General features: G+C 29.8%; 1 protein-coding gene, 1 long non-coding RNA gene and 1 pseudogene across 4 annotated transcripts in view; 1 reads left to right on the plus strand and 2 right to left on the minus strand.

Moving 5' to 3' along the window:
• Positions 1-413: 413 nt before the first annotated feature.
• Positions 414-5528, minus strand: LOC136090949 (E3 SUMO-protein ligase KIAA1586-like; annotated as a pseudogene).
• A 738-nt stretch (positions 5529-6266) lies between these two features.
• Positions 6267-8593, minus strand: LOC136073229 (uncharacterized). 3 transcript variants are annotated; one of them, XR_010643456.1, is made up of 5 exons: positions 8177-8593; positions 7979-8088; positions 7693-7752; positions 6509-7410; positions 6267-6348 (listed from the first exon to the last, which is right to left on the minus strand). It is a non-coding gene; the product is annotated as an uncharacterized LOC136073229 (long non-coding RNA). The 3 variants fall into 3 exon arrangements; XR_010643455.1 differs by having other exon boundaries at positions 6509-7752; XR_010643457.1 differs by having other exon boundaries at positions 6291-6348; positions 7178-7752; positions 8177-8592.
• Positions 8594-9425: 832 nt separating this feature from the next.
• The window catches only part of LOC100207286 (serine/threonine-protein kinase Nek8), a 65013-nt gene continuing 58197 nt past the window's right edge, over positions 9426-16241 (plus strand). The window contains exon 1 of the mRNA XM_065818571.1: positions 9426-9518. Within this exon, the coding sequence (XP_065674643.1) occupies positions 9466-9518 (53 nt within the window). The 5' untranslated portion in view covers positions 9426-9465. The remainder of the gene's footprint in view (positions 9519-16241) is intronic.

Raw genomic sequence — 16241 nt, forward strand, 5'->3', positions numbered from 1 at the left:
GCAATGACCTGAAAAAGCTTTTGAATGAGTTCAACAGTCTCGACAATCATTCTCTGACAACATTGTCAAGCTTGGAATAGATGGTGGAGGTGATTCCTAAAAGTCAGTCTGGGAATAATTGATACAAGTGGTATCAGTTACTCTCCCCCAAGCAAGCGATCGCTCACTGCACCACATGCCAAAAATAGTGAAGTTAAATGACAACTTTTGGTTGCAGTTGCAGAAGACATGTCAGAAACATATGAAAACATCAAACAATTGCTTTCATTGATTCAAGTCAACTCTACAAACTTCTTCATTTCTTGTGACTTAAAGGTTGCAAAAATTGTTGTGGTTTACAAGCAGGGGTGGGCTGCCAAATTTTGAACAACCGGCTCGCTATTATCTCAAAAAAAAAAATAATCGTAAATTCGTACATTGTCTTCATTAATTTTTGTACAGTATAAAATATATATAACAAAACAAAACATTTATTGCACAAAATAACTAAACAAAATATTTATTGCACAATAAAACTGATAAATTCCAAGTTTAACACACTACGCAATGTATATGCCTAACTAATTAATTAATCAATGTAGCGTTCATATGCCTTGTTCATTTGCAGAAACATCATTATTGTGCCCTCTTCTTACCTTTGTTTCAGTTGCTAACCTGTGATTCTGGTTCATCCAAGATGTAACAAAAGGAATGGCATCGAAATTTGCTATTGGTTTCCCCAATAAATTTATTGTCATTCGATTGGATATATGTTCCACAGTAAGACCGGTTCTTAATTTTGATGCAATTAAATTTTTAAGACTAAAACCTCTCTCAGCTTCTGAACTGCTAATAGCAATTGTGCTTGCTATTTTTTTAGCCCTTAAAATCGAATTAGGTAACTGAACATTATTCAGCTGTATGTTTGCATCTCATGAAAATCATTAACATCTACTTTAAACTTTATAATTTTGCATAATTTTCTAACCACGTCTTCACCTTTTAACCATGGTGACATAATTTTATCTAATGATCAGGTAGAAGGATCTAAAATCTCGAAGAGCTGGACAAATTTTTCATAGTTATGAATGTCATTGTTCTCATTCTTATCCTCATCCATATTTATATGACTAGCCGATAAAAGTCTTGCTTTCATATTCTTTGCCACACTATCTAATAATTGCTCTCTGGGAAGAGAGACAAATTTATTATTGTAATTAAATGGTATGCATTTGAACTCATTTGATGAAATTAAATTTTGAACTTTAGATATGGTAATTTTTCTTGATTGTAGCGCATTGGATAGTATTAAAAATTCTTCTAAGGTATCTATCATTAAAGCTAAATCTTCAATAAAATGTGTATTAGCTAATCTTTTGGCTATTCCTGAATTTGATTTGATTTGGACTGGATAAAATGTTTATACAACGCTGGGTATGCTCTCCACACAGCAGTAGCTGCTCGTAAGCTACAGGATGCCCAACGAGTTCTAGGTTCAAATCGCTAGAAATAGTTTCCAATTTGGCTTGGTTTTTATTTGACTGATTATATATTGCATATATTTTGTCTTAAAATATTTTAAAATGGTTTACTTGTTTAATGTCGCTTACGGAATTATCTAGTGCCAATTGCAATCGGTGATTCAAACAATGCCACACGATTATATTTGGAAACATTTCAGTTAACTTTGTGGCTACTCCAGATTTTTTTCCTAACATTGTTGATGCCCCATCTGAACAGAATCCTATGAAATTTCTTTGTAAATAATTTTTATCAAATCCATAGTAAGTAAGACAGTCTATTAAGGTCATAAAAGTTTTTTCGGCAGTTGTTGACGTCAATTCTTTTAAATCTACGAAAATTGTGAGAGGTTCAATTGCAGACTGTACTTCACACTGTAAATATATTACCAAAGTACTTTTTTTAGCAAGTGTAGAAACTTCGTCAATTATGATTCAAATTTTTGAATTTTGATTGATAATGTTTTTAAAAACAGTTTTCTTAATCTGCATTGCAATATGTTCGACAATTCTAGTGGCAGTGCGTTTGGAATGTAAACAATTTCCTATATTAACACCATTTTTTTCTTGTAATTCCAAAGCTGCTTCTATATAAGACATTGGTCTGTTTCGTTTAACAAGACTATAAACTGTGTTGAAGATTTTTACAGTAATGTTAATTGCTTCAGAATTTAATATTTTAACTACATTTGGTAAAACTTGTTTGTTAGATTGAATAATTGTTTCTTTAATTTTTAAATGTGAGCATGAAGTGGAATGTTCTTTAATTTTTTTACGTAGAGAAGCTTGCCTTGTGTCTTTTTTAGTTCCATTAGGAATTATAAAACATGAAATCCACTCATTTGATACGTGAATATGTTTTTTGTTTTCTATTCCTAAGGTTTTTAATTTTGAACAGTCTTTACAACTTAATTTGCCATCTTTTACCACTAACCATTTATATTGTTCTGTGAACAAACTCACTTGTTTTTCTGTCCAAAAAGTAGTTGACTATTGCGTACTATGCATGGTTCCAATGATATTGTAGATGATGCTGATGAACATGAAGCTGATATTTTATTTGAAATTGATTGTATAGGTTCAATGTCTGCAGAATTTATTGTTTTCTCTAGTATTTCTTCATTGAGTTTTTTTTTTTTGATATTTACAAAGGACAATAAATTTCCTTGCACTCTCTTCATTTTTTAATAAAAAAATCTAAAATTTAAATACTGCCATTATATTCACACAATTTTAAATGAATGAATTTATATTATTTACAAATAATAATTTACAATTGCTTATTTACGTAAACTAAAAACTTAATTTTACTTATATTACTTACCTTAGCAATTAGACTAATTAATTGTATTTTGTATAGTCAATTCAGTAAACAAAGTAAGTTTTTATATTAAATATAATCTTAGGGATTGCATCTCGAAATTCGAAATTCAAGAATTCCGGAATTCGTTTTCATAATATAGTTTCGAATTCCGAAAATTTTACCAGCGAATTCCGAAATTAAAATTGATTTTTTCGTGCTCTACACAACTTTTAAATTGTATTTTTGTTTGTTTACATATAGATGTTCTACATTCTAATTCTACAAGAAGACATTCTATAAGTTCTAAATTTTATAAGTAGACTGAGAAAACATTCCCAAATTGCAGTTAACAGTGTCATGTCTTCATTTCATTTGTTGTAATATTTTACGATTTGGAACAGTGTTTGTTTATTCGAGTACACTCGCGCCGGCCTTGCACCACATTAGCGCGGTGCAAGGCTGCCGCGAAGGAAGGGGGGAAGGAAGTATGTGGTAGAGGGATGAGCCCCCCATCCTCATGAATAATTTTTGTGTTAATTTAGTCGGCAAAATTGACTTTTTTAGACAAGTTAGTCGGCAAATAAAGACCTTTGGAATAATTAGTCGGCAAAATTCAAATAAAGAGGACCTTTTTTTTTGTTACTTAGCAAAAAATTTAATGCCCCCCCCCCCCTTCACGTGACAACTACTCGCGCAAACCCTGGAGCGGTGTGTATTGATTTATTTAGATCAATAATTTTTAAATAAGTACCATCAATATTTTGTACGTAGGTAAGCATTAAAAAATAAAAACTAAGCCCTTAACATTAATGCAAAAGTTGCAAAACAAAACTCAATTGAATTTATTGTACAACATACCGTCCAGCTCAACTCAACAATTTATAAGTCGGAGCTTTAATTCAAGAATTAAATCTGAAATTAAATTCTTCGAATGGCACGTTTACTAATTTTTGATTTTGATTTCGCCATTGAGGGTGGAGTTTGAGCGAGCCTTCTCAGTTGCTGGTAATTTTTGAATAAAAGTTCGATCGAGACTCGGCTTAAAGCGATATCTGCTTCCTCAAAGCATATTTTAGACAAATAAAACAATAATTAAATATTATTGAATTGGAATTCCGAAAAGATTTCTTTTCGAATTCCGAATTTTTTATTTTTGTTAGAATTTGCATTCCCTATATAATCTGTAGAAAACGAACAAATTATAAAAATAATAAAGTTGTAACAAGTAACGAAAGAAATAATAAAGAGGGCAATACGGTGCAGTGTGCCGAAGCTTCACAAATTATGACTTACTCACAAGCAAGAGCCAAGCACTTCGTATTTTACGTACGCACATGACGTGTGTATTGTGTTGCGCACATGATATGTTTGCGAGTGTGTGGCACATCAGCGCGATGTGGATATTTTGCATAAACATACTATTAAAATGGCTTATTTTTGGTTTTAGGGTTAATTTAACAAACGGCTCGCCAAGTTTTAAAAATTTTAACAACCGGATCGCGCGAGCCGGCTCCAGCCCACCCCTGTTTACAAGCACACTCCAGTACTCACCCCTGCACATAGTGTACTGCTAATTGTCAACATCTTTCATTTTCTGGGCAGTTTAGAACTTTTGGCTCAATCAGAAAGCTTTAGAGACTTTAAATCTGCAGGATTGGACTTGATAAAGGCAAAGTTTTACAAGAATGTCATTCATATACCTTTGATTGATCTTCCTGACCAAAAGCTTGTTTTTGATCTCACACCTCCCAACAAGTGATTGACAACCGCAAGCATCAGGAGCTACACCTGATGCTCGGGGTTGTTAATCACTTGTTTAAGGCCTTATGAAACATTTAGCCCAAAGCTGATGATTAGCCAAGACTCTTAAAAATTCAACCACAACTCCATCACGGATGTCAATTTCCTGACAATGAATGCCACAAGCTTTTAAAGAATGTTGATCTCCTTCAAAAACTAGCAGAAACTGACTGTGCATTCCAAGCTATTGGTATCATTGATGACCTTCGAAAATTTGGCTTTGGATAAGAGCTTGATCCACAATATGCAGTGAAAATTGATGCATTTCGAACCTCATATCTGGCTTTGTCAAATGTTTCAGTGACGCCCAAGGTACATGCAGTCTTCTTTCACATCAAAGAATTGATTGAAATAAAACACACTGCACTTGGACCTTACAGTGAGCAGTCAACAGAAGCTCTTCACCACTCATTTGCAGAATACTGGAAAAGATACAAAAGAGAAGCAAGTAATCCTAACTATGGTAGCAAATTGAAGACGTGCATTGTGGACTGCAATAGCAAACACATGTAAACAGTTTTTGCCATAAAAGAGTGAAGAAAAATATTGTCTAACTGAAAGTTTATAATTGTAATACTGAGATAATGTAACATGATTTCTAACCAATGTAGCACATTAAGGGTTGTGAACCAATTGATTATGCCAACCAGCATCACCCCTCGGAAAAAATAGAGGATAGACCATAGGATCTAAGTTGGCAGACATAATTGATATAGTTTTAAGAGGATGACTTCTCGGTAAACAACAACCTCCCTGAAAGCAGGTGGTGCACCATCTTCACCAACAAATACAACTGCAACTTCATTGCGTGAAGGGAGATTATAGCGACGCCCATCATACCCTTCAAGTAAAGACATTTTTACAACCGACATCGAGCGACCTTCTAGAGCTGCTTGACGAATTTCTTCATCTTCCACTTCAGCCATGTTTTTAAATGCAAAAGCAAATGGGTTTTCTTCACTAATAATAGTTTGCAATCGAAACATTAAATCACTTAAGCAAAGATCATTACCACGTTGTTGTATTCTAAAATTTACTGCTACAAGTGGATTATAGATGTATAGTTGACAATATGTCGGCGGAACATCTTGATTTGGTCTTAAATTACCAATACAATGAAAACTTTTCTAGCAGCATTTCTAGCATTTTGTTGATCATCAATTTTACCTCGTCCAAGCCCATTTCTTTCATTTCTGCGACAATTATTTTCAACTCGCCTAACCAAACTCCCCTCATTTGGGTTCGAATTATTTGCTGCTTGCCGAGCAGCATTTTGTCCATTATTAATTTCATCTCGCCTAAGTCTATCTCTTTCATTTGTGCCACAAACAACTTGCCTATTAACATTTCTATTTTCTAAACTAATATCTGCTTCTAGCCTACTATCATCCATTTAAACTTCACTTTTAATTAAAAGTAGTAACAAAAAATCTTAAACGAATCCTGAAGATTGCGATCTTTCCTATATAATTTTTTTCTACTCTAAATAGCACACACAAATAATTTTTATATATAACAGGCTGTCATTTAAAATAAATTATACAATCTTATGACTTTAAAAATATATATATATATATATATATATATATATATATATATATATATAACAGATAAGAGATGTTTGAAAAAAAATTAGCTTAGCAAATAATAAAAAAAAAAATTATTAGTAAACGTTTTTTTCAAAAATCCACAAAACTTTACAATACTTCGTTCTTCTATACCACATTAATACATTATCTGGTAAATCTAAAATAAAAAATGTAATGAATAAGTAAATAAATAAGATGTAGTAAACAGCGCTACAGACAAAAAATCAAATTGAGATAAAACAAATTGTATATATGGCAAAATATTTTGTATTGGCTTTTAGTGAATGATTAAAAGCAGTGATTTTTAATAAAATTACCTATTTACCATTTTAAACAATAGACACCAACATGAAGATAAGCCAAATGTCTATCAACTCAAAAGATAACAAAAAAAACATCACAGCAACAACACACAACAATAGCACACGCCATAAGTTAATATAATATTTATAATAGTAAGTAAGATAACATTCTTATTTAACAGAATATAAGTAAAACATAAAGCGAAATGTTATTAAAATACATAATAATGTATTTTTTGACACTAAAGACTATTGTGTAACCCTCTGTTATAAGTACATCACTTGGCTGGCAAAGTTGACAATTTTTACTCTTCACGTTTACAAAGTCACAGCACTTTGAAACAATATAATATAAACATATGTACTAACTTTAAACACAATAAATGTGTTTAAATATGTATATAAGGTTAAATATATACCTTATATACATATTTAAACACATTTTTGAAAATAGTTATATAATACATATTGACACATACACAAACAATAAAAAACACTTTACATTATTATAAAAGCACATTGATATAACAACTATAAAGCACTTATTACCACATACACATACATATTAAAAAAGCATAAATGCAAACAATAAACGTGTACAAACAAAAATTTTAAAAAAGACGCGAGAAAATTTAAAAAGATTCAAAATAAAAAAAATATATATTTACGAACAATACTCCTTACCTTTTTTTTTTCATAAGAACTGTAATCCTCATAACAAAATTTAACCTTTACATATAATAACATGTGACATGCCATGTCCGTGTTGGCACATAATTTTAATTTAATTTTACGAAATTTTCTTAAAAAGAACAAAAATAATTAATAGCATCACAGAAATTTCAAAGTAGTAATAACCATTTTATGGAAATAGCATTAGTAAAACTTTAAATAATATCCATACCCCTACTTTCCTTCTAAAAAATAAAATAATAAAACTGCTAAAAGAAAAGCTAAAACAAACAAAATATAAACGATTTAAAAAATTAAAATCCTTTCTACTTAAAATCCTTGCTACTTCATCTAATAAAAATTCAAATCCTTTCTACTTTATCAAATAAAATGTATATACAACTATTTTATATAATTACTTCAATTGTAATATGATCTTAACGATGATTATTTATCTTAGTATGATTCTTTATGTAATATATCTAAACTACTAATTAAATTTCATAAGGAAAAAAGTTTCAACTCACTTAAGAGATCTTTCTCCGATGACCGCGTGCATTTTGATAACGCGCTCTTTCAAAGCATAACTAATAAAACGACATTAAACATTAAACGTTTCTGTAGTATTAATATTAGGATTAATATTAAGATTCTAATATAGTATAATCATAATACAATCCTAAATAATCATAATAAAATTTTATGTTGTTAAAAAAACCAAGCTTTATGGGTATGTCAACTTTAATTGTTAAAGTTAACATACCCATTTTATGTTACTAAAAAAATCAACCTTAATTGCTTAAGTAAACATACCCAGCAACACAACTGCAGTTTTCATTTAAAATATATCCTTTGGATTTATGAACATAAATCCAAACATAATACATTGCTGTTTTTTTCCCTTGTCTTTGTCTTGGTAAGACCTAAAATAGCAACATTTATTTGGTTTAAAATTTATTGTAGTCATATATCTTAATTACATTTTAGATTTCACTAAAATTGTTTTTTTACCTTTGTTTTTAAAGCACAAAACTCAGACTCTTCATTTAAATCAGCATAAAAAACATCTTGCACGTGTCAACGGACAAAACAGTTAAAAGCCTCAAGGGATTTATACGCTTTCATACTTTCTCTGCTTTATAAACTTTGTGATTCTACTAAATATGTGTATATATCACCATAACTGTCTTCAGGAAACAAACTAACATTGTTTTTCCAAAATTTCTCTTCGATACCATACCAGGATCGGGAAGCAAAATATTATTTTCTAATGTCAACTTCTTAAAATAAAGTTCTTTGTCAGAATTAGCAAGAGAATATAAGTAAGAAGACACGGTTTAGATGAAACTTTATTAAGTTGTTAGAATTAAAATTCTTAATTTTATATTTTTGCCTACCAACTACTGCACATGCGCTTAAATTGTAAACATTTGCAACTGGTCTATAGGCCAATATTTTAGAAATACCGGGGGGCCAGCTGGAGCTAAAGAGACAGCATTGGAGAAATCACAGGTGGTGTGCTACACCGGTAACAAATATACTAAACCCGCTACAAATACCTTAAACCTGATAAAAAATGTACCACCTATCTGTCCGGGTGCCTTTACCGATTAATTATAGGTTGAAAATCTAACTTATGTTAAATATTGTTGCTGTTGCAACAATATTAAATATAATACAAAATTTAATATAATAAACAATGCAAAATAATCCCCTTGTTGAAATGATTTTTCTACATATTTATGTTTTAGAATTTACTTTAAAATTAGAAATAAATCATTATTACTTGAAAATCAATTAAAATCCAAATTACTATGATAATTATTGTACGTCTAATAGTCAATAGAAATACAGTGATAATTATTGTACGTCTATTGACTGTCTATACTATTAAGTTAAATAGTAAATTAAATCATAAAGTATTTTGTAAGCTTTTATTTTTGATTTATTTTCACCACATATTTGTCTTATTATTATTATTTTTTAAAGATTTAATTATTTAATTTATGTTTTAATAAGAAAACTTACCAAAATTAAGAATAGAAATTAATATATATATATATATATATATATATATATATATATATATATATATATATATATATATATATATATATATATATATATATATATATATATATATATATATATATATATATATATATATATATATATATATGTATGTATGTATGTATATATATGTATGTATGTATGTATATATGTTTGTATAATTATTACTATTATTTTTGTTGTATCATTATAAGGATTGCTCAAAATGACTTTTTAAATTAAATTACGATATGGAAAAGTATGATAAAGATACAAAAAAAGCAGTTGGTAGAGGTGCTTTTGGGTAAGTTTATTTTTTTTTTCAGCAGCATAAATTTAAAATTTAAAATGGTTTTATCTCAGAATGTGATCAATTGATTCATTTAACATTCTCAATTATAACTCTTATTAATGAAATCCATAAAAAGTATTTGAGATTCAGTATAAACATTTATTTGCTTAACAGTGTGATTAGGGCTGTTTAAGTAACTTAAGTACTTAAGTAATTGTTTAAATGATTCAATTATTCAAGTAAATTTATATTACTAAAGTAATTTCAAGTAATTTTTGTTAAATTAATAAACAGAAAATTGGTATTTTATTAAAATTTATATAAAAGTAGTATGATTTTTAATTTTATATACAGTTACTCTATACCTGTATTGTACAATATGCAGCTATTCTATCCCTGTATCATACAATACACAGCTACTCTAATCATGTATCATACAGTATTGCTTTAAAGGCATTACAATAGAAAAAGATAACTGGAATTTTATATTATCTTAAAATAATATCAACTTTGCAGTAGTTTCTTTTTAATCGTCTTTGGGTAAAATCTTCAAAAAAAATATTTCAAATTTGGAAATATTTATTAAATTCAACAAAGGATAAAAACATTGTTTAGTGTAAATATTGTCCGTCAATTTAGAAAAAGTAGAAAATATAAAAGTAAAAAAAGTGACAGGCATTTCTTGCCATACTTCATCATCAGGATCTATATCAGGATCTAGGCAACTATAACTTTAATGTTTTTGGAATACAGAGCAAAATTTAAAAAAAGAGGTTTATGGTTTGTCAAAAATGATTGAAAATAGTAATAGATTTTCCTTGACTCTAGATGAATGGACTTCCAATATAAATCAAATATATATTTGTCTAAACTTACACATATCAGATAACTTAGTTCAATGCCTTGAAATGATGAGGATTGTGGGCTCAATGAAGGCTGAAGATGGTCTTAAATTGATCCAAACAAAGCTTTTGAGTTAAATCCTAATAATCATATTTTTATTTTGTTACAGATGGAACCAGTGTGATGATAAAAACCAAAAGGTTGTATCAAATAACTCATCAACTATGTTTTTCTCATGGAATTCGCTTGACAGTAGTTAAGGTACTTTATAAAAAAGCAAACAATCTAAGAGAAGATAAAAACTCTTGTTGTGACAACTTAGATGAGGATACTGAGGAAGTTGATGATAATGAAACCAATCATGAAGCTTCTGTCAATTTGGAAAAACTATAACTTAATAAAGAAGTTGTTAAGCTATGTGAGCTTGATGGAATTAAAACTGCTATCCAAAAAATTAAAATGATTGTAAAGTTTTTTAAAAGGTCATCTTTAAGTAATAATGACCTTCAACATTGTTGTTTTAATAAGTTTGGAGAAGAGTTGGCTTTAGTTTTTGATAGAAAAACATGTTGAATCTCAATGTCTAAAATGATTTTAAAATATGTTAAAATTGAGCTAACAGTTAGGAAAACATTAGAACACAATAATGCATTGGAAACACTAGCAACTGATAATAAGATTAAAATGGCTTGACATTCAGGAGATTTTTTAAAAATTATTTAAGCTGGTGCTGACATTCTTTGTAAAAGAGTTATTTACTCTTTTTAAAGCAGAAGAAACGTGTGAATTTATTTTAACAAAAATAAAAGACCAAGATACAACAATAGCTTCCTTTTTTTTTTAGAGTCTATAATAAAAAGAATTTCAGAAAGAAAGATGAAAGATTTTTTAGTATGATCAAGCTAAAAAAGATTCTATTTTAGAATATCCTGAGAAAAAAGAACTTCTAAATATAGCAAGAGATATTTATTCTAGTCTTTTTTATAACTTTTTATAGAGATTGAATGCGAAACCTCTAATGTTGAAATTAAAGAATTTTTTTAAAAAAGATTAAGGCTGAAGAGCTATATTATTTCCCAGTCCGAAATTCAAATTTTATGATGAACAAGACTTCCAAAAATATTTTAGACTGTATCAAAAAAGAAAAGGCTGTATTTGAAGGATCAAATGACCGTCTAAAAATGCTAAAATTTTTCCCATTACTTGAACACCCCTTAGGCAATATTGCTCATGGATGGTGTCACTGTTTGACAATGCTTTTGGTGCGCATTGTCATGACCATATAGGGAGTCCTATGTTACAACTTATGGTTAATTAGTAGGACTAAGACAACTGCATAGCTCATTGCTTGCGATGCCATGCTCTATCTATAAATCAGCCAAGTCCTTTTTTAAACTTCAATCATGCCAAAAGTAACCCAAAATATTAAATATAAAAAGCCATTCCCACCACCTAACTGTTTCAATATATCTTTCACAAATATTCATGGTCTTCAAAGTAACTTTCCATCATTTGAAGGATGATTTGGTTGCTCTTTGTTAGACTAATTTAAGTTTGGCTGTTCCTTCTTTAGATATTAGTATTGATGGGTACTATCCTTTGATTCTTAAAGACTCCAATAGTCACATGCTTGGCTTGGAGGTATACTTCCACATCAATTAACCTATTTGTCGAGAAACCAGTTGTGAATCCTTTGACAATTCTTTTGCGTGTTTTTGCTTAGCATCTTTTCACTCTATCACCTTTCTCTTTGTTCTTTATCATTCTCCTATCCAAGAGTGAACTCTTTTAGAACTCTTTTAGATTTTTAATTTCTAATCAAATTGACCATGCTCTTTCTCTTTACCCATCTGCCAGTATTATTGTTATTAGTGAATTTAATGCTCATTACACTAAATGGCTTAGCTCTAAAATCACTGATGTTACTGGGACTAAAGCCCATAACTTCTACATTATCCAAAAACACATTGTAAATGTAGTTGGACCCACTTTATCTGCCAATCTTGAGCCTCTCTCCCATGGTTGTAAAGTTGCATCTCTTTCTCTTTTCTTCAAATACAAACATTGTTACTGCTTAAAGGAGCTATCATCTCTAGTTTTATTAACCAAAGCTTGTTCTCTCATCTCTTACTTAGAAGTTAACTTTGTAACTCATTTTCCAGACAACCCTAATCACTTATCTTCACTCCGTGATTTGTGTCTTGTCTCTGACCTTGGCTTGTGTTCAATTTCTCCTTTAGGTGGTTCAGACCATACAATAATTTCTATTTATTTTCCATCTCGTACTTCTTCTTTGGACTCTATTATCATGCTTCTTACTTCTATATATTATATTTAAAGCAATTAAATTAAAAAAACACAATACTTAGCTTTATTGTGTCTTTTTTCACCTTTTAGTAAACTTGGTACTAACATTCTTTTTGTCGGTTCATGTTGAATCTGTACTTGTGAAGTGCATATAAGTTTCCAACATGTCCTCTCATCAAATAAGGAAACATGTTACAAACTTTTATGCACACAGGTAATGCATGTATTTAATGTTTTAAGCTTGTATGCACATCACAAGGACAAGGTCACACTCATGACAGGGTAGTCATGGTAGTAAACTGTAACATAATTTTTTTTCGCCTGACAACTTTTCACTCTAAATAGGGTGTAACAATTTTGATATATAGTGTTCTGCTTGTGACCTTGTGTGGAGTATTTACATAATTTTGCCATTTTTTGGTAAGCATAACATAAACTTTATGAAATAAAGATCAAATACAAATATCAAATGATTATTAAAGCGCTAAAATACTTGTTCAGATTCAGTATTCGCAAATATATTGTGCGCATACATTTGCATACTTATGTGCATAACTTTTGTTTAAATTTTAAATCATTAAAAACCATTAAATTGTTTTGACTAGACAGACAGACAAAAAAAAATTAGTTTTAATTCTAGTTTGGATGAAATTTTTATTAGGCTTTTGGAACAAAAAGATCATTAGTTTTAATAGTGGAATTAAAAGTTAACAACTTTTAATTTCACTATTAAATCTAATTAATTAACACACTTTTATAATTAATTAACTGTAAGTTATTTGTTATAAAAGTGCTTTAATTAAAGAGATAAGTAGGTGAAACAATAAAAACTAAAATTTTTTTAGGTTAATTAGACGTTTTTCTTTAAACAGAAAGACAATTAAAAACTTTACAACAAATAGATATTCGCAAAATTTAATACAGTAAAGAGAACTGGAGCTTGCATTGCCTGACAAAAGACAGTTCGATGGGCAAAAGATCGCGTCACAGCACATAAATGAACACATGTTCATTTATGGGCTGCTCTTCTGTGATGGTTGGATAAATATTGGTGGCGATCGTAAAGTGAATTTTTGTATCAAGGCACCAAATATAAAACTGAAAGAAGTGTTATTACTGGAAACGTTCTAGTAGTAAAAACTGCTTGGAAATTAATTGAAGAAAAATTTCCACACATCTTTACGTATGGCTGCGCAGCACATGGTAGGAATCTTCTCGTTAAGGAAATTTTGAGTACTGCTGAAAGTTCAAAGACCATCAGACCAAAAAGCTGAGAAAATCATCAAGTTTGTGAAAAATCATTTCATTGTTAAAGCAATGTTTGAGAAGAGAATCACAGCTAATATTCCTCGCTCACTCAATGTCTGTTTCAACTCCATGGCTTAGTCAATTTAATTCAATGAACAACCTTTATATGACAAAGTGTTTTGATTCAACTTGCGGATGAGGAAAATGAATCTTTGAAAGAAACTGCTCCAAAAACAAATTTGGCCGCTGTTTGAGGCTAATTAAATCAAATGCTTTCTGGATAGTTTGGCTGAACTCGTAAAAGATATTGAATATCCAGTCTTCTCCGTTTGAAATTTAATGCCAGCGCACAAGATAGCGCTGGTCAAACGGTCATTTTAAGGTTGGCATGGGCGAAAAGTTTTTATTTTTCCGCTATTTAAATAAAAATAGCAAAAATAATGCTTTTAATAAATGCTAAATGAAATAATAAAAATAAAAAACAAAAACCCGAACATTTTATTTAAGTTCTAAATATAATAATTCATGCATAAAAGTGTTTTTACGATTTTTCGTAAAAAAGTATTTAATGAACAAAAAAGATAGTCCTAATTAAAAAAAAAAACTATTTTTTTTAGCAAGTGGTTTTTAATGCTTTGCTGAAATTTCTGCAAATAATAAAAAAATGGTGTGTGGGCAAGCGCAAAATGGCTAGAGCGCGAATACACTGGCTAAACGGAGAAAACTGAATATCCTTCTAACATAATTGGAAGATTTAAAAAAGATGATGCCCCATTATATTTGGTGTACTATTATTTTGGTAAAATGATCAAGAAATTTGCAAATGAAATTATTCAGGAAATGGTTATGAAGAGCTTTAATTTCCTTATCACTTCAAATATGGGAATTACCTATACACTGACACCAAAGTGTGCTGCAGAAGAATTCTATTTTGGTGAGGATAAGACTGATATAATCAGTTCAATTTTAGAATTAGCCTCCAAAACAAATCCAACAATAGCTGAGACAGTTGAAAGTGAAATGGTTGAATTTGTTGGAGAAATGACAACAGTGACAAAAAAAAGAAGAGACAATTTTCAAAATGAGTGCAAAGAATTATTGGAACATTGTTGGTCATCAGAAATATCCAGCAGTCTTTGAAGCGGCAAAATCTATTGTTGAAATGATTTGTTCCTCAGCAACAGCAGAGGGAGCTTGGTTGATTTTTCAATTTATTCATTGATGATTAAAAAATCGCTTGACAAACAAATGCATTAAAAACATATGCGTTTTCATATATACCAATAGTGTTTTAATGGATACAAACAACAAAAATGACTACATTTTAGAGGAAGGAGCAGTTCTCAGCAAGTTTGAGTGTGAAGAAATTATAAATGAGCAAATGTAATACGAAAATAAATTAAATTGTTAAGTTTTGTGTTATAGAAATTTGTTTAAAAATCATGAAAATAATTTGAAATATTTACTAATAAAATTAATTACAGAAAATCAAATGAAAAATTATTTCTTTTAATTTAAAGTCACCTGTGTTTGATTTAAAAAACATTTTCTTTTATATTTGACAATAATTAATTTCATATACCTTTTATCTGTTAAACTTGTGTGCACATCATATGCATATTATGCGCATAACTTTTGAATGGTACGCACATATATTCGCTGATATGCACATAAGTTCTGAACACTAGAAAACACACAGAGATTAGGAGATAAGAATATTAAATTTTTTTTTTCTTCTTCTTTTTAAGACTATTGGTTATAAATATAGTCTTCTCCATAAGCTTTCTTCTTATGGTGTATCCGGCAACATCTTTAAGATCATTGAATCATTCCTTTCCAATCGTAGCATAAAAGTTGTCCTCGATGGACAACACTCTTCTTCTTATTCTGTAACTTCAGGGGTTCCTCAAGGTTCTATCCTTGGCCCTATACTCTTTTTAATTTACATTATCGATCTTCCAGATATTCTCACATCTAAGGTGGCATTGTTTGCTGATGATACTACCATTTATTCTTGTCGTGATAAGAAACCATCACCCTCTGATTGCTTGGAGGGGGCATTTGAGCTTGAAAAGGATCTCACTTCTGCTACAGTATGGGGCTCACAGTGGCTGGTGAACTTTAATTCAGATAAAACTCAATTTTTTTCAGCCATTTGTTATTGCAATAATTTAGATCTTCCTATATTTATGAACGGTGATGTACTCGATGAGTCACCTACTCTTCATCTTCTAGGATTAACTCTTACTTCCAATCTTTCTTGGAAACCATATATCAAATCAGTTGCAAAATTAGTTGCTTCTCTTTCTCTTTTCTACAAATACTATAATGGGCACT

The sequence above is a fragment of the Hydra vulgaris genome, chromosome 14 (genome assembly GCF_038396675.1).
Source record: "Hydra vulgaris chromosome 14, alternate assembly HydraT2T_AEP".
Taxonomy (NCBI): domain Eukaryota; kingdom Metazoa; phylum Cnidaria; class Hydrozoa; order Anthoathecata; family Hydridae; genus Hydra; species Hydra vulgaris.